Below are 27,481 nucleotides of genomic sequence, written 5' to 3' on the forward strand. Positions count from 1 at the left end.
AAGAAAAAAAAAAAAAAAAAAAAAAAACAGGACTTGCTTATTGGAAGTTGGGGAGAGGGGGTTAAGAGTAGTGAGACAGAATCTAGGATCTAAACGGAATCTGGTATCCCCTGTGTGTTTGCTTAAATGTGAGAGAGTAATGATGCATCTGTTGAGAGAGAACAGGCTGGAGGGTGTGGAAGTGGAGAGCTGGATGTATTAAGTCTGAATCGCCACTAGACACCTACACGGAGCTATCAAGAAGACAGTGGGGCTGGGATGCAGCTCCACTGTAGAGCACTTGCTCAGTATGTGCAAGATCCTGGGTTTAATCCCTAGCACTGCAAAAAGAAAAACAAAAAAAAACCAAAAGCAACCTAGAGGACATGGCTCTAATGGTGCATGGCTCACACCTGTAATTTCAGCTACTCAGGAGACTGAGGCAGAGGATTGCAAGTTCAAGGCCAGCCTCAACAACTTAGCAAGACCCTGTCTTTTAAAAACCGATCATGGATATAACTCAGTGGTAGCACACCCTTGGATTCAATCCCAGTACCCATGCCCCCAAAGAAGAAGACAGCTGGATACATTAATTTGAAAAATAATAACAGAAGAGTGATGGTGGAGTAGAGCAAGTAGATGGGGGAGGAAAGAGGGGAGGAAATGAAAGATACTGGAAATGAAAATAAGAACATATACACACAAGATATACTTGTTTGCCAATTACTATGTATGGTTAATAATTTATATGTGGCCATATAAATTATTTATTTAATACTAAATAGTATTAAAAAAAATGACTTCTACTCCCCAAAAAAGAAGACAGACTATATCCCAGTCCTGAGCACAGATCAGAGGACAAAGTTAAAGGTAATATCTAGCAGAAGAGAGCATTTGTACAGTCAGCATTGACTACAGGACAAAGAAGAGGGTGCAGGGAAACACTTCAGAAAAATAATTCTGCAAATGATTCTAGAATTCTAGGCCTAGAATTTGAAGTTGTCGAAGTTTTAGGTTTCAGCAAGAGAAGGAAAGGAGATGGAAGAGCATCAGTGAGGAAAGAGAAAAGCCAGGGGCCTACGGAGCCGGAGAAGGGAGAGATTTTGGGGGAAAAAATGTTCAACCAAGTCAACTACTGTTAAGAACTCAAGAAGATGAGGACCAACTTGTTGGTGACTGTAGTAGCAATCTGTGAAAGATGGCCCCCTAAATCAACTGCACTCTTGTGTAATCCCTTCCCACTGAGTCTCATGTGGACTGTGTCTTGCTTATGCCCAAGAGTTTGTGGGGAAGTGAAGCTGCATGACTAGATGATTAGGATGAGATGGGGTCATGAGGGTGGGACCCCAGGATGGCATGCTCTCTTACCATGTATGGGCCTCTGTTGTGTCATGATGCTGCAAGAAGGGCCACACCAGATGCCAACACTCACTCTTGAGAAGACTTGCTTCCAGCGGGTTCCCCCAGAAAGCCCTGAGACACTCCCTCTTAGAACCCAGCTGCCAATCTGAGACGTGCAAGTTATGCAGAGTACGCATGGAGGCCCTCCAGTCACCAGCACTGGCTAAGCTCCCAGCCAACAGCCAGGGTCAACTGCCAGCCATGTGTGAACTGTCTTGGACTTCCAGAAAGGCTGAGCTTTCAGATGACTCCAGTTCCAGTCACTGATTGCAATCTCACAAGAAAGAGACCCAAGTGAGAATTTCCCAGCTGAGCCCAGCCAACCACAGAAGAATAAGACACAACAATAAATTGTTTTTTAAAGACACTAAATTTATGCAGGGATGATAACTGGCAGAGCAGTTCAACGGAGTGGTGGTAACAGAAGCCAGATTGGAGTGGGTGCATGAGACTGAATGGCTAATGTAGACTTTTATTCAGGAAGTGTGGCTGTGGCTGATGTGGGAGGTAGAGTCCAGGAGCATTTGCTTTGTTTTTTTTTTTTTTTCTTTTCTTTTAAATTTTGAGACAGGGCCTCACTAAGTTGTCCAGGTTGGCCTCTAACTTGTGATCCTTCTGTCTCAGCCTCCTGAGTGGTTGGGATTATAGGAGTGCACCTCTGCACCCATCTTCATTTGTTTCTAAGACAGGCAGTACTAGAGCATGGCTGTGTGTTGCTGCTGAGGTTGTGGAGACAGGGAAAGGCTAAGGAAGGAGAAAGAGAAGAACATGAAAAATGGGAGTCATTGGGAAAGCAAGAGAGGAGGGATCTAGAGTCAGGGAAAAAAAAAGACAAAATCGGTGTAGAAGGAGGAGGTTTGTGACTCAAAGTTTTGGGGCTTACTATGGTTTAAATGTGTCCCCCCAAAAGTTCATTTTGTAAACTTAATCCCCAAATATGTTAGTGGTAATTGAAAGTGGGGGCTCTGAAGGTAGTAAGGAGTAGATAAGGTCATGAGAGTGGGACCCCATGATGGCATTGGTGGCTTTATAAGAAGCCACACTTGCTCTCTCACCGTAAGAGGGCCTCTGACATGTCATGATGCAGCCAGAAGGCCCTTCCCAGATGACAAGCAGATGCCGGCCCTATACACTTGGATCTCCCAGCCTCCAGAACCCAGAATCAAATCAATTTTTTTTTATTTCCTAGTTTGGAGAATTAAGTCATAGCAACAGAAAACAGCAAAGGACAGGGCTTTGCATATGAGAAGCCACTATTTTCTCAAGGAAGTACATGAAAAGGTCATCAGCTGAACCATAGACACTAAAGAGATGGAGGGGTGTGGGGGCATTTTGAAAAAAGGAAGTAATACTCCAAGCAGCACGGGCAAATGCTTATTTCCAGGAGTCAGAGAGATCTAGCTTCAAATCCTGGTTAAATGACCTTAACCTCTCAAGGTTCAATGCTCCCAAAATTTTAAGGAAATAATAGAAACTCATCATATATCAGAAAGTCATAGTGGTAGCAGAATTCTAAAAATAGCCTTCCATGATCACATATCCCTAACCCCTGGAGTCTGGGGATCAGATCTCATCTGATCCCCGTGCTTTCTAGTGTGTATGGCATACTTAATCTTAAAAGGCGGGGATTATCCGGGTAGGCCTCATCCAATCACATGAGCCCTTAAAATCAGAGCCCTTTCTCTGGCCAGTGGTCTAGGAAAGATCAAAGCACAAAGGTGATTCAATGTGCCACAGATGACCACAGAAAGAATACTCCTAGCCACTAGGAGCAGACGACAGACCCAGCTGGCAGCTAGTGAGGAAACAGGGCCTTCACCCCTGCAGCTCTGAGGAACTAGGTCCTGCCAACTACCTGAACAAACCTCCAGACAGGATCCAGCCCAGCTGGCACCTTGATTTTGGCCTTGTGAGCGCCTACCCAGAGAACCAGCTGAGCCCACCAGGATTTCTGACCTACAGACTGTGAGGCAACAAGTATTGTTTTTTTAAGCCACTACATTTCTGAGTATGTGATATGTGGCAATAGAAAGCTAAATTCAGTGGGAAAATAATCATAGCAGCCAGACATGATAGAAACACTGGGCAGCTCTATGTCCATCTGAGATTCGTCATCATGAATGTAGACCCTGTCTCAAAATTTTAAAATTAAATAAAAAGGGCTAGCTAGGGTATAGTATCCCTGGATTCAATCCCCAATACTGAAGGAGGCGAGGAGACCTTTTAGAGTCCAGACTGGGTAAGAATGTGAAATTGTTCTTGGGCAAGCAGATGACACATAGTGAGAAAGGGGGGGATCAGGGGCCTCACAGGCTGAAAGGGAGACTAAAATCACTGAGAATGATGAGGGAGAAGGGTGGAAAGATACCAAGTGCCCACAGTTGACAGCCACAAGTAAGGCTGGTTGTAGCATGACCAGATGCCAGGAGCTTCAGAGAGCATGGGGCTTAAAAGAAGGAGAGGAGCTGGGTGTGCTGGGGCTCATCTGTAATTTCAGCAACTTGGGAGGCTGAGGCAGGAGGATCTCAAGTTCAAGGCCAGCCTCAGCAACTCTGCAAGTCCCTATCTCAAAAAAAAAAAAAAAAAATTTTAAAAGGGCTGGGGATGTAGCTCAGTGGTAAACCAGAAGAGGAGGAGGAGGAGGAGGAGGAGGAGGAGGAGGAGGAGGAGGAGGAAGAGGAGGAGGAAGAGGAGGAGGAGGAAGAGGAGGAGGAAGAGGAGGAAGAGGAGGAGGAGGAAGAGGAGGAGGAGGAAGAGGAGGAGGAAGAGGAGGAGGAAGAGGAGGAGGAGGAAGAAGAAGAAAGAAAGAAAGAAAGAAAGAAAGAAAGAAAGAAAGAAACAAACAAACAAACAAACAAACAAGTGGGAAATGGGAAACTCTTCTGGCTTTTAAATTCCAATTGCCTAGGCCTTTCAGGGTCTTCAGAAAACAGGCAGGATTCCCACCTGGACAAAAACATGGAGAACATAACCTTGGACAAGCCAAAACCTCACATTGGTGTTAGCACCACAGACAGGAGCCAGCCTTGGGAAAGCAGTGACAGACATGGAGGTCAGTGGCTCTGTCCTTGGACTCCTGAGCATGAAGAGGCAGCAGACCCCCACATAGGTGTTAGAGGTCAGACAGAGCCCCAGGCCAAGTCCTGGCTAGAGCCAGAAAGGAGACGAGGCCCAGAAAGAGAAAAACTGCAGAGGGCAACCATTTTGAAGGCAGCTAGAGCCACAGAAAGCATCACACCTTCTCATTCCACTCCAGGAAAAAGTAGCAGCAGGATGATGTCCACGTGTCCAGGAGTGACATAGTGACACGAGACCTACAGAAGCCACATGAGCAGGAATCAGGCAATAGACACAAGGTGTCTCAGTGGACACAAGGTGGCCATTCTAGTAACAGGATCTTCTTCCTCTTGTGCTTTGGGGGAAAAAAATACATATGAACCATCCTTCTAGAAGTTGGGCAAATCCTGGAAAGAGGAGGCAAGATTCCTCCAGCTGACTAAAATTAAGTGTCCACCACTCCAGTAGAATAGGGACTGACTCAAAATAGAGATGTAGATATATCACAGAAAACAGGTGTAATGTTTTATGCATATCTGAGTTATGATAATATTTTTATAAGAATTAGTGAATGAGCTTGGCTTGGTGGTGCACCCCTGTAATCCCAGCAACTGGAGAGGCTGAGGCAGGAGGATCACAAGTTCGAAACAGCCTCAGCAACTTAGCAAGGCTCTAAGCAACTAAGTAAGACCCTTTCTCAAATTTTTAAAAAAGTGTTGGGGATGTAGCACAGTGGTTAAGCACCCTGAGTTCAATCCCTAGTACAAGGGGCAGAGGGAAGAAGGAAGAAAGGATGGAAGGAAGGAAGGAAGGAAGGAAGGAAGGAAGGAAGGAAGGAAGGAAGGAAGGAAATAAATTAGTGAAGTGAGAAAAACTAGAACCCTAGAAACCACCAAATTTCTGGCTGGAGAATGGGATAGATGATATGGCACCTTGAAAGGACATGGGGAAAAAGAAAGGGAAGAAACTGAATAGAAAATGATGAGTTTAAGGTTTGGGCTCCTGTTAAGGTTGGGATCTGATGGGACCTTCAAGGGTATGTCAAGAAGCAGATGGGTAATCATGACTGGTGCTCAGGTATGAGGTCTACCGAAAATGCAGATTAAGCATCATCAGCCCCAGGCAGGTAGAAGCTGGTGGATGGCAGTGATCTTGGGCACTCCTCGTGTGCCAGAAATTGTTGGACATTGTTATAAGCACTTTACTACTGAGCTACATCCCCAGCCCTTTTTCTTTTATGAGACAAGGTCTCACTAAGTTGTTTAGGGGCTTGCTAAGTCACCAAGGCAGGCCTTGCACTTGAGATCCTCCTGTTTCAGCTTCCCAAGCCACTGGATTATAGGCATATGCCACTGCACCCTACAAAATTGTTGTTTTTTTAAAGAGGAAGAAATGTGGAGCCTGTTATATGCCCCAGGGCAAGTCAATCGACTTGCCTGCACAAGTAATTGTGGATGAGATGAAAAAGAGTGCTGATCAGAGACGCTTTGGAGTCATGATTCCTAACCTCAAACGGGCCCTTGATGCTGCCTGGTGACCATGCTGCATCCTGCAGTCCATTCACTGTCCTTCTCCAGCTCAGTAATCCTCAGAGTCATTCCCAGACCAGCAGCTGCAGCTGTGACTGAAGACTTATTAGAAATATAAAACTGTGGGGCACAGCGAGACATACCTGTAATCCCAATGTCGGGAGGCTGAGCAGGAGGGTTGCAAGTTCAAAGTCAGCATCAGCAACTTAGCAAGACCCTGTCTCTAAATAAAATACAAAAAAAGGGCTGGAGATGTGGCTCAGTAGTTAAGTGCCCCTGGATTCAATCCCTGGTGCTGGAAAAAAAAAAAAAAAAAAAGCAAAATCTAAGGCCCACCGCGGACCTCCTGAATAGAACACCTGCAGGTGGGAAGGCTTTCACAGGCCCTCAGGTGATTCTGGTGCACCTAGATGACTATTTTATGACTCCTCACGTGCGACCTCCCAGCCTTTCCTCCACCCTCACTCCACTGACCTGGCTTCCTGATTCACTAGGAGAGCAGAGGCCATCCACAGAGAATCCCCACAAGCTTCCACTATGTCCATCCATCTCCCTGCACCTGTCCCCAAATACTATGTGTTCTCTTTTCACTTGAATGAACCATGTATGCCCCTAACCAAAGCAGCCCGTCCTTCTCCATACCCAATCCCAGCCCTCCTCACCTAATCCAGGAACACCACTCTGGACATCGTCCTCACACTCTCCAGCAGCATCAGCTTTGTCTCTTTGTTGTTTTTGTTTGTTTGTTTGATATCAGAGATTGAACCCAAGGGTGCTTAACCACATCTTCAGCCCTTTATATTTTTTATTTTGAGCAATCTCACTAGTTTGCTCACAGCCTCACTAAGTTGCTGAGGTTGACCTCAAACCTGTGATCCTCCTACCTCAGCCTCCCAAGCCGCTGGGATTACAGCATGCATCACCATGCCCAGCTCCATTTCTGCCCGTGCTCTTCACCGTCAACAAACAACACATAGTTTTATGCCCACTTAAAATTCCTCTTGACCTTACTTCTCCTTTTAGCTCTCACACAATTTCTTTCCTTTCTTACAACAAAACTCCTCCAAAGAGTTGTCTCTGCTGTTTCCTCCTCTCCTCCCAATCTTTCTTGAACTCATCCACACTCAAATTTTCACCCCACCACTCTATCCAAAGTATTCTTGAGGTCGCCAACAACCTTCTAAATCAATTCTCAAACTCATCTCACTTAATCTATAGGCAGCATTTGATCTTTCCCTTCTCCCAATAAGTTTCCTTCTGTTGGCCGCCAGCAGACTGCCATCTCCTGGAATTTTTTTCCCCACTACACTTACTGTTCCTTGTCTCTCTGATGGTTCCAACTCATCTCTGAAACTACTTGATATTGGAGAGACCAAGAACTCAGTCCTTGCATGTTTTGCATGTTTTTCTATCTACACTTGTTCCCTTGGTAAGGTAATCTCTTCTAATCACATGGTTTTAAATAACATCCATACAATGATGATTCTCAATTTTTTTTTTTTGTACAGGGTATTGAACCCAAGGGCGCTTAACTGCTGAGCCATGTCCCCAATCCTTTTATATTTGGCTTAGAGACACAGCCTCGCTAAATTGCTGAGGCTGGCTTTGAATTTGTGATCCTCCTGCCTCAGCCTCCCAAGTCCCTGGGATTATAGGCGTGCACCACTATGCCAGGAAATTCTCAATTTTATATCCCTAATCTAGACCACACCAAACTTGCACATCCAAATGCTTAGTTGCTTTTTTTTTTTTTTTAATTGATCCCAGGGGCACTCTACCACTGAGCTACATCCCTAGCCCCCTTTCATATTTTGAGACAGGGTCTCATTAAATTGCAGATGCTGGCCTAGAATGGATGATCCTCCTGCCTCAGCCTCCAGGTAGCTGGGATTGCAGGTGTGCGCCACCATAACAGGCTCTACCTGCTTTCTTGACATCTCCATTGGGATGCCTAATAGACATCTCAAATTGATGTTGTATCTGATCTACTTCCTCCTCTCCAACTCATCACCAAAACCTGCTCCTTCCACAGCCTTCCCCTTCTCAGTTAATGTTCAGAAGAAAATTCAGTCACCTCCTAAATGGACTCTTGCTACTATTCTGCATTTCTTCAAATATTTTTTCCATATAGTAGCTAAAGAGATTCTGTTTTAAAAAGAAATCAGATCCATGGACTGGGGTTATGGCTCAATGGTAGAGTGCTCGCCTAGCATGCAAGAAACACTGGGTTCGATCCTCAGCACCACATACATGTAAAATAAAGATATTGTGTCCAGGGGCTGGGTTTGTGGCTCAGCAGTAGAGCGCTTGCCTAGCACATAACAAGGCCCTGGGTTTGATCCTCAGCACCACATGAAAATAAATAAAGGTATTGTGTCCAACTACAACTAAAAAATATTTTTTTAAAAAGATATTGTGTTCACCTAAAACTAAAAAATAAATATTAAAAAAAATCAGACCCATGTCCCTTCTCCACTCAAAACTTTCCAATGGCTCCCATATCAGAGTAAAAGCCAAGGTCATCAGAAGGACCTTAAGGTCCTCCAAGGCAAGCCCATCAATTCCTCATCTCTTTGGCCTCATCTTCCACTCTCTTCCTCCCCACTCCATCCCCATGCCCCCTCCCCCTTATCTCTATCTCCATCTCTATCTCTACTTGTTCGAAACATCTAGGTCCCAGTGTTTGAGGATTGGCCCCAAGTTGCTGTGAGACTGAATAAGAGAGCAGACAGATCCAGGACTGCACAGAACCAACTTATTGGGGGATTTACTGACAGAGGCTGGTTCTGGGAAGCATCAAGATCAGTTGGATTCTCACTATTTGGGTCAGCAAGTGGGTCATATTTAACAGGACAAAAGTAACTGGATGCAATGTACCTGGTTTCTCTCTTTTTTTCCTTTTTATTGGTACATCATAACTATACATAATGGTGAGATTGTTACATATTCATATAGACACACAAAATAACAGGAGTTTTTTTCTTTTTTCTTTATTTTATTTTTTGGTAGAAGTGGGGATTGAAACCAGGGGCTCTCTATCACTGAACTATATACTCCAGCTTATTCATTCATTCATTCATTCATTCATTTTTGAGACAGGGTCTCACTAAGTTGCAGAGGCTGGCCTCAAATTTGCAATCTTCCTGCCTCAGCCTCCCAAGTAGCCAGGATTCTAGGTAGGCACCATCATGCCTCTCAAGATTTCTTTTAAGATAATACCAAAGAGTCAGGCATATCCCTGGAGCCAGAGTCCTATTGTAAAGCCCCACATGTGACCCTAATGGTTTCATCTATTTATGGTCTGCTGGGAAACTACAGGAGAAACCAGCTAGAGTTACTCAGGGGCAATCACAGCAGTTATGACTCAGGATGGCTGCAGTCATGTCAAGCTGTATCCAACATACAACAATCTTGTTCTTCCTCAAAAGTTGCAGGTAGCTCCCACCTCAGGACCTTTGCATTTACTGTCCCCTCTACCTAGAGCAGTCTTTCTCCAGATATGTACATGGTTCATTCTTCACTTTCTTCAGACCACTCAAATGTCACCTTCTCATTGGGCATCTCAGACCACCCTCTACACACTCCATATCCCCCTCTGCTTGACTGGCCTCCTAAGCCCTTAGTGCCAACTAGCACACTATCTTTATATATATATATATATTTATTTATTTTTAGGTATAGATGGACACAACACAATGCCTTTATTTTTATGGGGTGCTGAGGATCGAACCCGGGTCCCACCCGTGCCAGGCGAGCGCTCCACCACTGAGCCCCAATCCCAGCCCCTAGCACTCTATCTATTACTCTTTGGTTATTGCCCTCCTTCTTCTACTAGAATGTAAGCTCCTTGAGGGCAGGGATTGTGCCTGTTCTGTTCATTCCTGTATCCCCTGTTCACCTACCTGTAAAATGAAGCAGTGGAATGAGGGCCCCAAGGAAACAAAGATTTGAGACCCAGAAGGGACTCTCTTGGGCCAGAAGAGAGACAGCTCTTTCACTACTGCTGGAGCAGATGGATTCAAATGTGTTTATAGGTAGAAATGTAAGTATTCCCCTCCTGGTTGCCTCTAATTTCTTTGGGAAATACAAGAGAAAGACCTTGAGGGTTGTGGTGACTGGTGACATCCAGTCTTAGAGAAAGGAGGAGCTAAGGGCACTGGGAAGGATGGACAGTCCAAGTGAAGATGAAAACCTGGATTTGCCTGGACACCAGCTTAGCTGGTTGGGTGGTTTTGTATACCAGCCTGCAGGAGATGTGGGAGGCTATATACTAAGAAGGGAAGCAGCAAAAATTCAAATTTTGTCTTAGCTTTTTCTTAAAAGTTCAAAGAAGGGCTGGGGATGTGGCTCAAGCGGTAGCGCGCTCGCCTGGCATGCGTGCGGCCCGGGTTCGATCCTCAGCACCACATACAAACAAAGATGTTGTGTCCGCCAAATACTAAAAAATAAATATTAAAAAATTCTCTCTCTCTCTACCTCTATCTCTCTCACTCTCTCTTTAAAAAAAAAAAAAAAGTTCAAAGAAAATTCTTTCCACTGACTGGGTGCCTCCGTTTACCCCATCTGAGCAGCCATCACTAACCCCTAGTCCCCTGGAAGTGAAACTTACCAGAGGAAAAGAACAAGTGTGGCGGTGCACGACTGTAATCCCAGCGACCTGGGAGACTGAGGTAGGAGGATTACAAGTTCAAAGCCAACCTCAGCAATTTAGGGAGGCCCTTAGCAATTTGGAGAGACCCTGACTATAAATTAAAATATAAAAAGGACTGGGGATGTGGCTCAGTAGTTAAGCGCCCGCCCGTGGGTTCAATCCCCGGTACAAAAAAGGCGAGGGTGCGGGTAGGTAGTAGAGGAAAAGAGAAGAGGATCAAGATCAGGACCTCCCTCAGCCCGGATGGGAAGAAACAAAGAACAAGAAGCCTTCTCTAAGATCTGAAAGTTGTTCTGCCCCGGGGCTCAAGTTCCAACCTTCTCCAGTGACCCCCGCTTCTTTTCCAATACCTTCCACCTGCCACATCGTGTCACATTCCAGTCCACTTCTTTCCGTGCTCCACGCCCTCCAAACTGGCGTGCTTTTCCTCCACGTGGTTCTCTGTAGATATTGGTTGCCTGGGAGACCCTAGCCAGGCGGGGCTCTAGTGATGTCACAATAGGAACAAGCCAATAGCCTTGACGTTGGTCAGTGACGGGAGACGCGGGGTGTGGCTTTGCCGGCCATGGCGCGATGAGGCGGCTGCCCGCTGGGTGGCGCCGATTTCCCGGGGAGGTCCTTTCTGGGCCCCCGGCGGAGGTGGGGGAGAGGCGGGCAGGAGCCGAAGCCAGGGAGCCCTCTGCGTCAGCTGCTGCTCGCTGCGCCGCGCCAGTGCCAGCCAGGACTCACCCGCAGCTCCATGCTTGTGCCCGGTTCGACTCGTCGTCCATCCTCCGAGAAGAGGCAGGTATGTGCCACCTGTCGGAGATCCGGGAAGAGGGATGTGGGGGTCACTGCCGGTTTGAAGCTCAGAAAGTGAGGTGTCAATGATAGTCTGGGCAGAATGGACATTAGAAATGTAGGGCGAGGGCCAGCTGTGCGGGGGAGCTCCAGCTGTGGGTCCCACTATGTAAGGGGGGCTGCCAGCTGACAGCGCAGGGTGCCAGGAAGAGCCATCTGTGCACAGATCAGTGTGTTCTAAGGAAATGCTGCTTCGGAGGGTCCAGGTCGCTGTGCCCGGTGTAATATGTGGCCCGAGAGTGATGCCTGGACGCTGACGACCCCCCTCCCCACGTGTGCTTGTAGCTCACTTACTACCTGCTCCTAAAGCTCCTGGGGGCTGTCTCTGGTCAGTTTGCCAAAGGGGGGAGGGGTTTTGGGGAGCGCAGCAGTTAAAGGGAAGGAGAGATTTTCCACCAATCCCAAATCAGAAAGAGGCAACTTTGAAATTCTCCTAAATCCCAAACCAGAAGTGGGCATGTGGTGCTCCAGGCAAGCAACTTAACCAAGGGACACCCAGGCCAACCCATCCTTGCTCTCCTCTGAGGAGAGTCCTAGCTCTTAACCTGGATGCTTTTAAAACAGGGCTGAGTTGGAAAATTGTAGGGGCTGCTCATCTCCCCAGGACCAAGCATGAGAACACCCCTCAAATCCACCTGCAAAGCCAGAGGAAAGGAGAGGGTTGATGATCTAGTTTTGGGGCATTCCCCTGCTCTTTTGATGCTGTAGACAGATGCATGGTGACTGGAATGAGGACTGGAATGAGGGCGTCCTCTGAAGTGCATCATCAGGACCCAGGCTGAGTCAGTGGCCTGTGCTGAGACAGGGTGGAGGCACCAGCACGGGTCCTCCCAGTCCTCAGGGAGAGCCATCGAGAAACAGGAGACTCATCCTGAGAGCAGACAGGTGCACCAAGGCCAGAAAGGCCAAGAACCCTGCTCCTCCTTGTGACCCTGCCCAGCACAGCTCTTCGGCCCAGGAATCCCGAGCCCTCCAGCAGGTAGAGTGGAACCACTCCAGAGGGGCCAGAGAGTCTCCTGGCAGTCTGGGGGAAGCTACACTTGCTATATTTTTCCAGATAAATGGGGAGGGAACCCAAATGGGCTTGTCCTGTCTCACTTTGATGGACTGGACATCTGGGAATATGACAACTGGCATTTGCCCTTCCCACTTTTGGGATGTGGGCCAGTTCAGAAAACCACAGTGCTATTCTCTGGCATTAAAACAGAGCACTCCCTGAGGGGTGGCCTGAGGCCTTTTTCTTCTAGGTTAGGGTCCTCTTCTAGGAAGGATCACCAACTGCTACTACTAATACTGCTGTTCACTAAAACAAGAAGTGGAAGTATTCACTACAATCATCATTTTCTGAACTCTTACTATATGCCAGGAAATTTACAAATATTATTTTATTTCATCCTCACAACTTTGAGGTATACTATTATTATTGTTATTATTATATTTTATTAATCATGCTTTACAAACTAAATGAGATTCAGAAAGCTTAAGTGACTTGCTCATTGACTCAGATCCAATAGGGAGAAGAACTGGAATTCAGGCCTAGACTTAGAAGTCTATCGTAAAAAAGTAGTGAACTGAAACCTGAGTAAAGGTCTTGTCTGCCTCTAGCTGTCTGTGTGCCCTTGAGCTAGGTCTACTCCATCTCGAAATTCCAGGAGCTGTAACTAGCAGTAAGGCTTCTTCCTGTTCTCTAATTCTATGACTGACAGCTCCACAGAATCCAGCCTCTTCCTATTTTTGTCTCAATTTCCACCCCAGTCCTCTACCATCCAGTTTCCCCTTGAATTCCCCCACTGTTACACTTCAAAATGCCTCCTCCCGAGAGTCTTAGTCCTTAGCAGGACTCCTTGGCTGGCACCAGTCAAACCAAGTGGCCCATGAAGAGTGGGCATGCCACTGCCCCTTTAATTCTCCCGGGGCTTGGAATGCAAGTTGCCTTCTCTGGGAGGTCAGATAAGATACTATATATATCCAGCGTAACCTGAGCTCCGGATTACCCAGCCCAGAGTCAGACTCCAGCTTCTGGGCTCTCCACTGCGTTCTCTGCCCTCCCGGGGAGGAAGCCCCCAGGTCCCATCCAGTGCCCCTGGACACAGGTCAGTAGCAGCCCCTTTGGTGTCTGAGCTTTGCCCGGGCAGCTGTCCAGATGACAGACATGAATGAGTTTGGGGGAGCTCATGAGAGGCCACCGTTGGGCCTGGTGGGTGCAGTTGGCAAGACCAAAAGCTCCTCGGGAGGTGAGTAAAGAGGACAGCTAAAGCCCTAGAGGAGAGAGAGGAGGACAGAACTCTTCCTTGGGGAAGGGGCACCTGGAGAGTGCCTGGGCAGAAGTAGGTGCAAAAGAGAATGTAAGGACAACAATACTGCCTGGAGCCCATTTCTTTGCCTTTTTTTGTACCTGTAGATGCCCAAACCCAAGTCAAGAAGCACCCTATAGAGATGCTGCCCTGGGCCCACCCAGTTATTCTCCACCAGTCAGGATGCTTGCCTTAATCTCCAATCTCTTTATCTCCCCTCCCACTGCCACCCCCTGGACTATTACCAGCAGCCAGAAAGATAGAGATGAATCCAAATTCCCTTGGATGACCCCTTGCTATGGCAGATAAGCTAGTGGGTCCCTCAGTGCTAGCTCCTGATAGGGAGAGCTGCTAGTGACAGGTTAGAGGAGGGGTATAGGTTGAGGCTCCTAGGGCCTAGGAGTAGAAAGAATGGGCACATAACTATGCCCCACCCCCATCCTCAACCTGTGTCTTCCCCACCTTCCAGAATTGGATGCTTGTATCCAGACAGGGGAGCAGGGGACCAAAGCAGCCAGACTAAGAATCAGAGAGTGTAGGTGGAGGGAAACAGGGCCCCCGTCTCACCCCCCTTAGCCTTCAGGGTCAGCACATTCTGATGCGGTTAGCAAGCAGCTTTTGGAAGCTCTGAGGTCATCACTACCACGGACGCTCCCGAGCACCCAGCAAGACTAACTAGAACTCCTCATTCACCTGCTCTGATCACCTGGGTAGGAAGGAAGAGACTTAACCCTGTTTAGGTGTGACCCTGAAGCTACTTGGGGCTCTGTGGCCAGGAAGCCAGCATATCTTCACTCCAGAGAGCCAAGCAGATCTTGGCAAGCGAAGATTGCTGGGATGTGGGGCATCACCCATCTCCTGCCCCCAGGGCCAGGAGTGCCTGGGATTCTTGGGGAGCAAGTCCCTCCCCTGGCTGGGCAGGTTAGGGAGCCCTTCACGTGAGCTACAGGAAATGACAGTGGCTGACGCAAGGAGATGGCTGCCCCAAGGGGACAGGGCTCATTAACCCCTTATTCACCTAGCATAGATGCCTTGGGGAGTGGGCTGAACGGCAGTCAGATTAGGAGACTGGGGGACATGTTCAAACAGCCAGGGGGCCAAGGACCTTGAGCTGGGGTAGATGCTGGTGCCAGGGGACACATAGGAGTTTGGCACCATGAGTGAAATGGAAGCCTCCTAGACCATCTCATGGCCAATCAGTATTATTCTGGGGCTCAGGTTGCACCTGGCTTCATTTTCATTCACCTGCAGGAAAAAATCCAGAGGGCTGCTCCTGTGAGAGTCAGTAACCCCCATTCTGTTGCTGGAGAGTGGACACCCGGATCCTACAGTGGTCCTCTCCCCACGTCCACCTCACAGGTCCTTAGCCCTACCTCAGCCCAAGAAAGTATCAAGTGGGGGTCTTGGCTTCAGGGTCCTAACCCGACTCTGTGACTGCTCCAGCAAGGCTCTGGGATGGCCACATCACTCCAGGGACCCTAGTTTCCTTGTCAGCAAATGAGCATCGTAACAACACCTCTTGCTATTACGTAGCCGGAGGACCACGTCAACACTGTGCCCCAAGTCTTAATGCCATTTTAAGCTTTAATACCTTCACAAATATAATGCTAAAAACTTCATTTGAAAGTTTCACTTATTAAATTTCTTGTACATTTATTTTTGAATTGTGAATAAATTCTTAATTTTTTAATAATTTGACCTTTCCAACAATGTTTGTAAGTGTGAGGCAGCCCTCTGTTTGAAAAAGTTCAGCTCACCCCTGCACTGAGACTTCTGGGGCTGATAAGAACGCTCAGAAGGCAGCGGGACGCATGGTGAGGGCCGCACGTGTTGGTATAGGGCTGCAGAGAAGGTGAAATCAGAAACTGCAATGTGAAGTCCTCAGTGTGCTTGGTGCCTGGTCCATAGGTGTAGAGCACCAGCTGGCCAGGTGACAGCTGCTTGGATCAGATGTCCCCTACAGGAAGCTGAGTTCCTCTGTGCAGAGGAATGCTAGTGCACCTCTAAAGAGGGGTAAACTGATCAAAGTGATGGGGAATCTCAGAGAAAGGAAGAGCTGGGAACCTTGGAAAAGATGGCATGAAGGAGGAGCGTGGGTAGGGGACTGCCCCTGTTGTCCAAGGTGGCGGGCACCTGGGGAGGTGCTGCCTGAAGCCACATGCCTATACTTGCCAGCTCTGGGTAAACAGTGAAAGGAGCTGGGCAGCAGGGGCCCCACACTGGGTAGGGAGGAGTACGGGGGATCCCAGCCAATCGGCTGGCCTCCCACTGCCCCATGAAAGGGCCATTCAGTCCAGGCTGTTCCTGTGGCAACAGGGAAACTCGCAGCCATGTGAGTGCCCGCTCTGTCCCTGTCTTGCGCAGCAAGGCCACCGCCAGGGCCCCAGCCCAAGCTCCCGCCCGTGGTGCATTCTGCAGCCTCCAGGGACAGCAGTGCCAGGTAATGTCAACCCAAGCTGTCTTATCACATGGAAAGTGCTGGGACTCTTCTGAAGAATGAGACTTGGGTTTGGTGGGGGTAGGGGGATGTGTTCAAGCCCCAGTAAGGACCCTCTCCCTAGACATGAGAACTGTTCGACAGATATCAGAGCTGAGTGGCAGCTTCTAGGGGGTGTTAGTGATGGCATGTCTCCCAGGTTGCTGGGGGAGGGCGGAGGCCTGGCAGTTGCCTGCCAGATTAGAGAAGACAGGAGAGCCAGGATCTGGGATCCCTCCTGGGATTCTTTGGGACAGAAGGTATGGCTCCACCTCCATATCCCCCCCCCCCCTTCCAGGGCTGCCTGTTCCTATCTGCTGTACCTTGTTTGGCCCAGTACTTCTGCGTCATCAGCAGGGCTGGAGAGGTCATGGGCTTAAGGCACTGCCGCAGAATACCAATTCCCCGGGGAGTGTTGGGGAGGGGAGGGTGAGCTGTTAAAGACTAGCCATGAGCTCATGCCCTGGAGGTGAGGGAATATCTGATTGGTGGCAGGGTGTCCAGAGCCCAGCTCCAGAGACCTGGAGTCTCTTTGACTTTGCATTATTGATGGAGTTCTCCAAAGTGAAACAGAGCAGGTCTGGTCCTCTGCCCTCACTCCTGAGCCTGTCTCTCTCCCATCATTTCCCTGGATGAGATGGTCCCCCAGTTACTTTTTCCTAGATAGGAGTGAAAGTTGTGCTGGAGGTGGGAGCCAGGGGACAAGGGAGAGTACATGAAAGGTAGCAGGGGTTTCGTGGGCCAAGCAAGTAAGGGCAGAGAGTAAGGTGGATGGGCCTTCCCGAGGCCAGCCTGGAATTAAAACTGCTGGAAACCTCTAGCAGAGTCACAGAGTGATGTTCTGGGTCCTACATGGAAGTCACCACTTGCTCATCTCCCACCCCTACATCTATCCCAAGTCTTGCATGGATTGGGTTTCTAGAGATTTCTGCCAAGCCTTAAGCATTTAGGGCTTGGCACCAGGTCCTCTCTGCTCTAATGAGCTGGGTTGCTGGTCTAACGCACGCAGGCTGTGGGCTGCCTGAGCCAGTGTCTGTTAAACAACTAGGTGTCTGCCCACTAATCTCTCTGGGGGCTGCAGGAGGAAGCCTGGTGCCTAGGCTGAGGTCAGGAGCTGGCCAGGCTGGGAGATGGCCAGTCCTGACATTATTATTATAGGGAAGAGCCAGGCTGCCTGGCAGGGGCTGGGAGAGGAGATAATAACTAGTCATTGTTAGGGGCTTTCACGTGTTATTATCTCATTTATTCCTCACAACAACCCTATGAGATAGGAATCATGATGATAATCATTATACTCATTTACAGGTGAAGAAATTGGGCTCAAAGAGGTTAAAAGAGTAGTAAAAAACTGCCCAGCTAGTCTCTCACAGGGAATCAAAGCTGGCCCCTGCACACACGATATCTTGAGAGTCTTAGAAAGGTCTTCATCCCCACACCAAGGGAGCTCCCCAAGAGCTCCTGAGGACCCTTGAGGAAAGGGGCCTGAGCCTACTTGCTCCTCTCTCTAAAGCATTCCTGCCACTCCTGCTAAAGTGGAGATGAAGCCTGCTATGCTGGGGTGATGGTGGCACTATAGGTATCCCCAGCTGAGCCTAACTTTGAAGGGGGAGAAAAATGGAAAGAGTGCTGGGTCACATACTAAAAGACATGGATTCCAATCCTGACTTTGCCAGAGTGTGGCCTTGATCAAACCACATCATTTTTCCTATCTGTCCAACAGAGAAGTTAAAATGCATGATCATTTAGGGACCTCCAAGCTCCACATTCTGTGATTTCTGTGTTCCTTCATCAGACCCACTGGCCAGGGAGGAGTGGTGTCACCTGAAGTGCAGGATTTTGGCCTCTAGGGGGCCCCTTTGACCAAATCAAGTTTTAACAGGAGCAATTTAGCATCCTTGTTGGGAGGAGAATCCCTGGGAAGCCCTGAGGCCCTAACTCCGCAGAAGGCTAAGCTCAGTAAAGAAGGTGGGTTTGGCCATAGCAGTATCCCCACTGCAGGACCAAGCAGCAGGTTTCCATTCTCAAGGAAGCACTCTGGGGTGCAGTGTGGAGACTGATGTCCAGTCCCTCTGCTGAATGCTCCCTCACCACCTCCCCTGCCCACTGATCCCCATCACTTCTTCTCAGGAGCCTTTTTTCCTCGTGAGAGATCTCTTCCCATGATCTTCAGGTCATCACAGCAGACAGTCTACAATGCCAAAGAGCTCCTGCTCGTTACTTAAGTCAGAGGGCAGGAATCCATGATGACTCTTGAAAAAAGTCCAGAGTTCTCAGTCAGGGGGTGGGAGTGGGATTTCTCCAGCTTCCAGACCTCACATAGCTATTAGATCTCAGCGGGCTACAGGCTAGACCCCGGGAACCTAGCATTCCCAGCTCAGAAGTTTCTTCAGAATCTGAGCACAGGAACCAGATAGGATTTGGCTGGAGAAGGGTTGTGGCTTAGAAGGTTGCAGAGGTGAGGACAGGATAGCAGATGCTGATTTCTTTTGTGAATGCATGGATGTTGGTGTGACTACAAGGGCACACCTGAATGTGTGTGTGTGTTTCTTGGCAGCCAGGTAGCCTCTTGTCGACTGGATGGCCCAGTTAAGCCCTAACGTCCTGGTCTATCTGGGATGGATGGTAGGCACAATGGAGGGCCAGCACATGACAGGGCCCTTTGACAACTGCTTTCCTTGTCTTTCAGCCCATGAGGCTCCCAGACCCCACTGAGTGCCGCCCTGAAGGATGTCCCAGCTCTCCTCCACCCTGAAGCGCTACACAGAATCGGCCCGCTACACAGATGTCCCTTATGCCAAATCAGGCTATGGCACCTATACCCCCTCCTCCTATGGGGCCAACCTGGCCGCCTCCTTTCTGGAGAAGGAGAAGCTTGGTTTCAAGCCAAGCCCCGCCACGGGCTTCCTCCCCCGTCCCCGCACTTATGGCCCCTCCTCCATCCTGGACTATGACCGGGGACGCCCCCTGCTGAGACCTGACATCATCGTGGGTAGTAAGCGAGCAGAGAGTCAGACCCGGGGCACTGAGCGGTCTTCAGGCAGTGGACTTAGTGGGGGCAGTGGATTCCCTTACGGAGTGACCAGCAACTCCCTCAGCTACCTGCCTGTGAATGCTCGTGACCAGGGGGTAACCTTGACCCAGAAGAAATCGAATAGCCAATCAGACCTGGCTCGGGATTTCTCCAGCCTCCGGACTTCAGATAGCTACCGGACCTCAGATGGCTACCGGATAGACCCCGGGAACCTAGGCCACAGCCCTATGCTGGCCCGCACACGCAAGGAGCTCTGTGCCCTGCAGGGGCTCTACCAGGCAGCCAGCCGCTCGGAGTACCTGACCGACTACCTAGAGAACTATGGTCGCAAGGGCAGTGCACCTCAGGTGCTCACGCAAGCCCCTTCCTCACGAGTCCCTGAAGTTCTCAGTCCCACCTTCCGACCCAGTGGCCGCTACACGCTGTGGGAGAAGAGCAAGGGCCAGGCCCCTGGGCCCAGCCACTCCAGCTCACCAGTACGAGAGGCCTTGGTGAGTTTACCCTTGGGGACCCAGTGATGGGCTGGGGAGACAGCTGCTAATGCAGAAGAGCCAGGTTAAGGTCAGGACTTCCAACCTAACTGATGGTGGATGGCAAGCCTAGTGGAGACAAGCAGGAAAAGTCATCCCAGCATGTCTGGTGCCCTCCTGTCACACTGCCAGGGTAAGAGGGTTCCCGCTCTCCCAAGGACCTGTATGCTTGGAGGTGCTTCAGCATCACTCTCCAAATGACCTGGCTACTCCCCAAACACACACACACACACACACAAACACACACACACAAACACACACACACAAACACACACACACACACTGCTATCCTCCACCTATCCTGTTCCGGACAAAATGCCAGGGAGCTAGATGCTGGGGCCTCCAGACTACCAGGGTTCCTTGTGGCAAATGGGTCCTGTCTGCTCTGGCTGCGTCTCTCTTGTTCAGGCTTTACATCTGGGCCTAAGACACCAGAAGAAGAGGAAGTTTCCTCTAATGGACACTAATGGGCTAAGGCCCAGCATGTCTGGACACCAGGACTAAAGTGCCTTTGGAGAAAATTGTGGAGACATTTTTTACTAGGGCTTGAGACAATCTAATACCTCTATATTCCTGTGTGGGTTGGAACCAAGAAAGCAGCTTTGCTGGAGACTGACCAATTGACTAGCATGGTCTCCCTCATATCTAATTCCTGAAAATACCTCTCCAGAGGCATTAACTACATTCCACCTTTTCTGTAGTTATTAGTGTGCCCATTAGATGGCGAGTTGTCAGAGACTAGAAAAGATCCTATCTCTAGATCCCTCTTGTGCCTCATAGAGCATGGAACTCAGCTGACCTGCTGACTTCATGGATGGATGGATGAGTGGGTGGGTGGGTGGATGGATGGAGAGTTGGGTGAATGGATTCATGGATAGCTGGATGGACAGGTAGATAGGCATACAGGCAAGAGGGCTGGATGCTGTGTGATCTCCATTACCTTATTTACTCCCTCTCATAGGTCATGTGCCTTTTGTGAACAACAGCTGTGCCACAGCAAGAAATGCTGCTTAGAGCTCTTGCCTAGGCAAAGGGAGTAAGGGTCCAGCTCTAGAGACAGGGCACTGTAAAGTGTGTCATAACTAAAGATTTGAGAAAACAATTCTGATGGCATTACTTAGAGAGCCTTGGTCTCGCTGGGCCATCTGGGAAGTACCAAGGAAGACAGATAAGCTGGAGTCTCCCAGGTCATTTAGACCCCCACAAGGCAGGGTTGCCTGTACTAAAGAGCTAGTAGAACTAGTAGACCTAGTGTAGAAGCAAGTGTGAGACTGTGTCAGGAGAGCTGACCCGGAAGAGAAACACCTGCTCTCACAGAACTGTGCTTAAGGTATGCTTAAGGTGGAGCAGGATTCACTTGGACAAGTCAGATGTTGTTCATGAGGTGGCATAGGTCCTAGAAGCTTCTGGGGACTGCCTCCCTTTGCTCAAAACAGAACATTCCGGTAAGCAGTGTTTCTCCAAGAGGAGTCTGCAGATTACCTATATCAAAAATCACCTGCAGGACTTAACAGTGTACCCAGACCCACTGACACAAATTCTATGGAGATAATGCCTGGGAATCTGCCCTTGTCACAAGTTCTTCGTGTGATTTCTAAGCATGTTCAAGTTGAAAACCTGCTCCCCAAATACTGAATTATAGACCCTACCCCAATACCCTATCATGAGAGAGCAGGGTGTCTCAACTAGAAGTCAAACTCCACTGGGAATTTGCCTCCTTCCTCACAGGCCAGCTCTCCCTGGAGTCTGCTGCCCTTCCCAAGGGCCCAACTGGCCCCACCCTAACCCCCAGGACCAGGGAGAGAGAAGCTTTGAGAGAGGACCTCAGAGGAGTGGCACACTGCCCTGGGACAAACACAGTGGCCCTAACATCCTTCCCCTCTGCCCCCATCCAGAAGCAATTCACAACACTCTTAAGTGGTCAGGGATGCCCTACAGTGACTTCAGGGGGCTCAGAGGCCTAAGACCTTTGTTTACCTCACTCCTTTTGTTCTCACTTCTGGAAGCTGATTGTGTCCTATACAGGTGAGAACAACCCGGCTCATGTGGCCTAGTCCACTTCTTTCTAAAATCAGGTCCAGTTTCTCTTCAGATCTCCATTTGGGGTGTGGGCATCTTTTCATCTTTTTATCCATTCATTCATGCTTTACTAGCCCGACACTCAATGCCTAGTACTGAGTGCTCAGCATCTAGCTTACTTGAGTAGGTTGTTTAACTTCTGAACCTGTTTCCTGTTCTGTAAAATGAGAGTGCTCATAGTTCCCACTTCATACATTTTGTGAGGAATTAACAGTAATGTATGTGAAAGTGCCTGGCACATTGTAGGTGCTCAGTAAATGTCAATCCTCTTTGTATTCTTCCAGGTGCTTTGGAAGGCAAGAGATGTGCAAGCCATTGGTTTGCCTTTGTTGTACTCACAATTCATTTGGAGAAATCAGTTCTCAAATAATAACAATAGGAGGTTGTCCTGGGTGTGTTTAAGTGCAGTCAGTGGTGAGAAAGGAAGAGGTCATCTGAGGCTGAGGCAGGCTTCCCATGACCTCTGGAAGGTACAGTTTGCCTTGTAAATCTTGGACACCTATCAGCTGAGCTGTATTTCCTCATCTATAAAAGGGAATGATCACACCTGCCCTGCCCATCTCACAGGAATGCCACGAGGCTCAAAACAAATAATGAATGTGGGGAATCTAAAATCAGTAAAATGCTATGGAATAGTTCATTCAAACGTAAGAGGCAGGGCTGGGGATGTGGCTCTGTGGTAGAGCACTTACCTAGCATGCATAAGGCCCTGGATTCCATCCCCAACACCAAAAATAAACTTGAGATGGGATGGAGATGATAAAGGGGGGATGTATTTTGCAGTGGGGAGAGGCCCCCCTGTAAGAGGAACAAGTGAGGAAGTGTGTCCTATACCCTAGGACTCTCAAAGGGCTAACCTGACCTACAGTTGGTTTTCAAAGAGAAAGGGAGGTCAGACGCAAGCCCTGAGCAGGAATAGAACTGTTCCAACGAGACTCCTTCCCCTAATTAACAGTAACAGCCATCATGAACTTGGAATATTACAGACTCCACTGAGTATGAGTAAAGAACTGGTGGGGAGGAACATGAATTCTGAACAACCCCCTCCCCGTGCCTGTGCAGACACCAACAAAATGCCAGTCTGAGGGGTGCAGCACAGCGCTAGGACAATGAGGGTCTGCCCAAAGGCTTCACCTTCGGTTAAAAATGCAGACAGGTGAGCCAGGCAGGGCAGTGATGGTGAAAAATAATAGCTGGTTACCCCCAGTGGGGACTACAAGCCAGCCCAGGTGGCTAGGCCCTGCAGAGCCAGGAGCTGGAGCACCGACCCATCATCTCCCCACTCTGCCCCACCTCTCCTGTTCCTGGGGCCTGTAGAAGGACAAGCTGTTCCCACTGAGCCCTGCCAGGCTGCGCTTTAACCCCTACAATCCTTCCTAATCCTCCTCCGCTCCACCCCTCCAGCTGCTCCTTGCCAGCCCTGGCATTCTGCCTGCTGGCATCAGCCCTACACTCACCCCTCCCAGACTCCCCCTCTCTCCCCAAGAAGAGCCAGGGGTTGGCCCAGGGCCTTCCTGAGCACAGTCAGCAGGCTGGGCACCTGCTCCTCAACAGAGAGTCAGAGACCAAGGCTCGGAGTCTGACCCAGCCAATTCTCCTGCACACCCTTGTTCTCAGCTTAGAGTACTGTTCCTACAAGCGATGGAACCTGAGTACCTGGGTCCTATTTGCCCCTGGGGCTGCTGACTCATCTTCTGAGGCCTTGGGTTCCAGCTGTTCAATGATAGGGAGATTATATAAACTGAGGTCATGTGATTTTCCTCTCAGGTGGGACTTTGGACTTGAATGCTTCCCTGCAGCAAGTGGTGGTTCTCCATGGAGAGCAGCTGAGGATGGCAGGGCTGCCCAAGAGCTCCTAGGTGAGAGAGAAGCTGACCTTCCTCTCTCATCCCTTACTCCTGTTGACTTGGCCACATTGGACTGCATCCCTGCTGGCTTGTCCAGCTTGGCAGCTTGAGACCCTGGGGCCCATCCTCACCCCAGGCTCACTCAGCTACCCTGAGGAGATCAGAATTCCAGAGGACTTGAATCTGTGCTGCCAGCACAGGAAGGTCACTCAGGGAAAGCATTAATGGAGAGTTCTCACAGCCAGGGAGGGCCAGTACTAGCTGCTGAGAAGGAAAGGACAGCTAGTTTGTGGTTTGGTTAGAATCAGCAAGATGCTGATGTCTCCATTCCTTGAAGACTGGCTGTGGGCTGTGACCTGGTTGGTGGCCTTAGCACTGCCAAACCCAGGTTTGATTTCTCAATCAGTGACCAGAACCATCCATCCTCCCTGCCTTTTCCTCTGCCCCTACCCCACGACATCTTCAGGAGTTAATGTGGTGCTGGGGTGGGGCTCAGCAATGCAGAAGTTAATCCAAGCCTGGCAAAATGTTCCCTGCCCCTGGGGGAGCCGCTCCACTGACCATCGGCTTTAGAAATAAACATCATGTTCAAAGCCCAGAGCTGCACACTTGGCTCTTTGCCTGCCCCCCTTACCTCAATGGATAAGTAAAACTGGCACCCCGGACAGAGGTATAAGCAAGAGAAGGAAGTATGTGGGCTTCTGGAATCCAGCTGGTTCAGGCCAGACTGCCTGGGGCTTAAAATTGAGTACAGAGAATTATCTTGGCCTCTTGTGTGTGTGGAGGGGGGGATCCAAGTCATACAGGGACACAGAACTTCCTCCAGCTAGTGAGGGAAGCAGACTGACCCTCCTCCCAAGGCACACTGTGGACTACAAGCTCAACCCCTAACAAGGATTCAGAGCCTCTACCTTTTCATCTCTCAGTCAATCAGACCACCAGTCTATCCATTTACTATAGCAACTGTAGGTACTTGCTAGGAACCAGGCCACTGGCCTTGAGACATATGCCTAAACCCAAGCAATGTCACCAAACTCTGGACCAATATTCAGATCTGAAAGAGGACAATCTTAGGTCCTGGCCTCACAGAGCTAATTCAGAGTTTAATGTATTCATACTCCATCTCTTGCCAGGAAGGATGTGAGGTGAAGAACATGACATCCTACATGGGAAGCAGGCAAGCCCAAGTTTTGAGAAATGGGAGTATTGGGCTTCAGGAATGAGCCCAGCTCAGATTATCTTGATATACCTAAGCATAGAAAGTCACAGAGCCTAGGCCACACTCAGATCCCAAAAGATGATCTCCTTTGTGCAAAGCCCACTTCAAGAAATGGCACTAGGGAAAAAGGGTCTCCCAGGGACTGGGCTAGTTGAGAAACAAGCTGTAATTTTTTGTTGGTTGTGTCTGGGAGCAGCCAGACCTTCTGGATAAGACTGAATCCTGTGTGAAGTCTTTCTACTCACCCCAGACTTCTCAAAGCACTCGCACACTAGAGCTTTCCCCATCTGGCCCACCCTGCTCCCAGCGAGCTGCTCCCTGCAAGCTGCTCCCTGCCAATCTCCTGCATCCCAGGAACGATTGAGAATGTTCATGGCAGAATGCCAAGCTGTCCTGGGGCAGGAGTGCTCACGTCACTGGCTCTAAGTCATGGGGACACAGGCCAAATGCTGCAGTGGGTGAACACTCTTGGGCAGTGCCCCCCCCCACCCACAGCACACTTGCTCAACATGCAGAACCAGACTCACACCCCACCCTCTGAGGCTCAGTGGGACTTGCAGGATTCCCAGCAGAGCCTGGTCTGACTGTCTTCATTAAGACCTCATTAAGAGAATCCACAACCCTGCCCTTGAGGAGGCTTCAGCATGCTGGCACAACCAAGACAAACCACACACAATCTAAGACCATTTACGAAAGTTTTAGAGACACTTATAAAACAAAAATAAACACATTAAGATGAATTAATAGCATGCAAACTGAATGCTAGTAGTAGACTGAGGATATGCAGTAATGGGGTGTTTAGAACTGGGTGGAGTTAATTAGAGAAGACTGTGGAAGATATGAGTTTTGAGCAGAATTTCCAAGTAAGTAATTGGCAGAGAGCAGAAAGGGCATCCCAGAATTTCTTAGCAATTGTTAAAAGTGTGAGTTATTAGACAGGTCTGGGCTCAAAATTCCACAGTGTCATCATTTATTAGCCTTCGGATCCTGGCAAGTCATTTGACCTCTATGGGCTTCATCTGTAATATAGAGATAATAGTTACTACTTCATCATGTAATTATGGAAATTAACTTGGATAATATATATAAAGCCCTTAGAATAGTGTCTGACATTTAATAAGGACTTAATCAGTGGCAGGTCTGTTGTTGTTTGGCAGTTTTCTTTTTAAGCAGAGAATAAGAGCAGTTCAGTTGGTGGTAGGGAGCAGAAAAGCAGGAGAATGGTGACAGTGGAGGGAGGCCATGGAGAATGGCCTTAGGCATTACCTGAGTCTTCCCAACTGGATGTAAGACACTGTAGTTGTTTCAGAGAAGACACAATGCTATTGAATTCAAGCTTTGTGCAGACAATACAGGACCTGCTCTAAAGGGCGTAGCTGGAGAGAAGGAAGCTTGGAGGAAAAAAGGCTGTTGCCGTGTCCAGGTTAGGTCAGAGTCTGGAGATCACACTCCAGACAAGACTGCCCTCAAGGATCACAGAGCACAGCAGCCTGCGGTTCCTGTCACCTGCCCCCTCCTGCTGTCACCAGTACTAGAAGAGGTCATGGTGATGATACTCTCCCTCCCATTATCACTAAATTGCTGTTTTGTAGGTGGCCTAGCCCACACATGTGTCCCGGGCCCAATCTCCATGTGTCTGTGGTCATGTGTGCAATGCTCGTGTACATGTGGGGATGAGCACGCCAGGAGGAACAGAAGGAGCCCACAGATGAGTAACAGCACACACTGCTGCCTCTCAGAGTATTTTTAAACGCTAAAGATACTGGCTAAAAATAGCCAGCAAGCTCCAAACAAGATACTTTCTCTAGGCTGATTCGTGCACTTCCCTGTTTTAGGTGAGGGGGCGGAGCATAAAAAAACCCGCCCCTCAAGACCCCCTGGTTCTTCCAAGTACTGCTGCACTTGGGGTCAGAGCAGAATGCTCACCCCAACACCAGCTGAGCCCTGATCTCCCCACCTCCCACAAACGACTCAAATTTGAGATTCTCAAAAGAGATGGAGTTGAGTAATTGGGTACCCAAAAAAAGGTTCTTTCCTGGGGCCAAAAGGGCCGGTGACCTATTGTACCTTATAAAACCAGTACTGCCTCTCTTGATGATGGGCCAAACTAAGCTTGGAGGATGGAAACTCAGTGCCAAGGCCGTGGAAATCTTTCTTCTTTACCTGGGCCCATCCACCCACACAGATTGAGGGCCTGGGTCCCCCTGAATGCCGAACACAAGTTTATGCCATCTATGCATTTTGCCCTGAAAAATAGGGAGCTCTCGTGAGGGTCCTCGAAATGATCTGCGGCACCCAAAAGTTCGGGGTTCTATGCTGCCTGGGCGGAAGCTCACCCGCGTGACGCTGGGTCTTGAGGAGGCGTCCTCTGCGGCCCCCAACGACAACTTGTTCTGAGTTGGGGCTGCGTGTTTCGATTTCGCCCCTCCGGGGGACCTACAGCCCTTTGCTGCTGGCGGACCCGGACGGGCCGGGTCGGGCCGGGGGTCACCTAGCTGCCCGGCGCGGAGCAGAACCGGCGAGCGGCAGGGGGCAGGCCCGGCAGCCT

General features: G+C 49.2%; 1 protein-coding gene and 2 long non-coding RNA genes across 10 annotated transcripts in view; 1 reads left to right on the forward strand and 2 right to left on the reverse strand.

The window, feature by feature from the left end:
* Positions 1 to 11,105, reverse strand: part of LOC107145774 — a 14,526-nt gene extending 3,421 nt beyond the window's left edge. Inside the window, exons 1-3 of one of the 2 annotated variants that reach the window (XR_007344583.1) lie at positions 10,968 to 11,105; positions 6,110 to 6,189; positions 4,619 to 4,792 (exon numbers count right to left, since the gene is read on the reverse strand). This is a non-coding gene — a long non-coding RNA (uncharacterized LOC107145774). The remainder of the gene's footprint in view (positions 1 to 4,618; positions 4,793 to 6,109; positions 6,190 to 10,967) is intronic. The other variant, XR_001503957.2, reaches the window with a different exon arrangement.
* Positions 11,106 to 11,262: 157 nt separating this feature from the next.
* Usp2 (ubiquitin specific peptidase 2) overlaps positions 11,263 to 27,481 on the forward strand; it is a 25,686-nt gene continuing 9,467 nt past the window's right edge. For 2 of the 7 annotated variants that reach the window (XM_015489734.2, XM_048795916.1), the window contains exons 1-2: positions 13,427 to 13,550; positions 18,914 to 19,749. In XM_015489734.2, coding sequence (XP_015345220.1) covers positions 18,955 to 19,749 — 795 coding nt within the window. In that variant the 5' untranslated portion in view covers positions 13,427 to 13,550; positions 18,914 to 18,954. Of the gene's footprint in view, positions 11,405 to 12,174; positions 12,437 to 13,426; positions 13,551 to 16,064; positions 16,192 to 18,913; positions 19,750 to 27,481 lie in introns of those variants that run through there. The other 5 variants (XM_048795917.1, XM_015489735.2, XM_048795920.1 and 2 more) reach the window with 5 other exon arrangements.
* LOC125613960 lies at positions 25,615 to 27,475 on the reverse strand. The gene is made up of 2 exons (XR_007344584.1): positions 27,270 to 27,475; positions 25,615 to 26,227 (listed from the first exon to the last, which is right to left on the reverse strand). It is a non-coding gene; the product is annotated as an uncharacterized LOC125613960 (long non-coding RNA).

This window comes from Marmota marmota, unplaced genomic scaffold (assembly GCF_001458135.2).
Source record: "Marmota marmota marmota unplaced genomic scaffold, marMar, whole genome shotgun sequence".
Classification (NCBI taxonomy): Eukaryota; Metazoa; Chordata; class Mammalia; order Rodentia; family Sciuridae; genus Marmota; species Marmota marmota.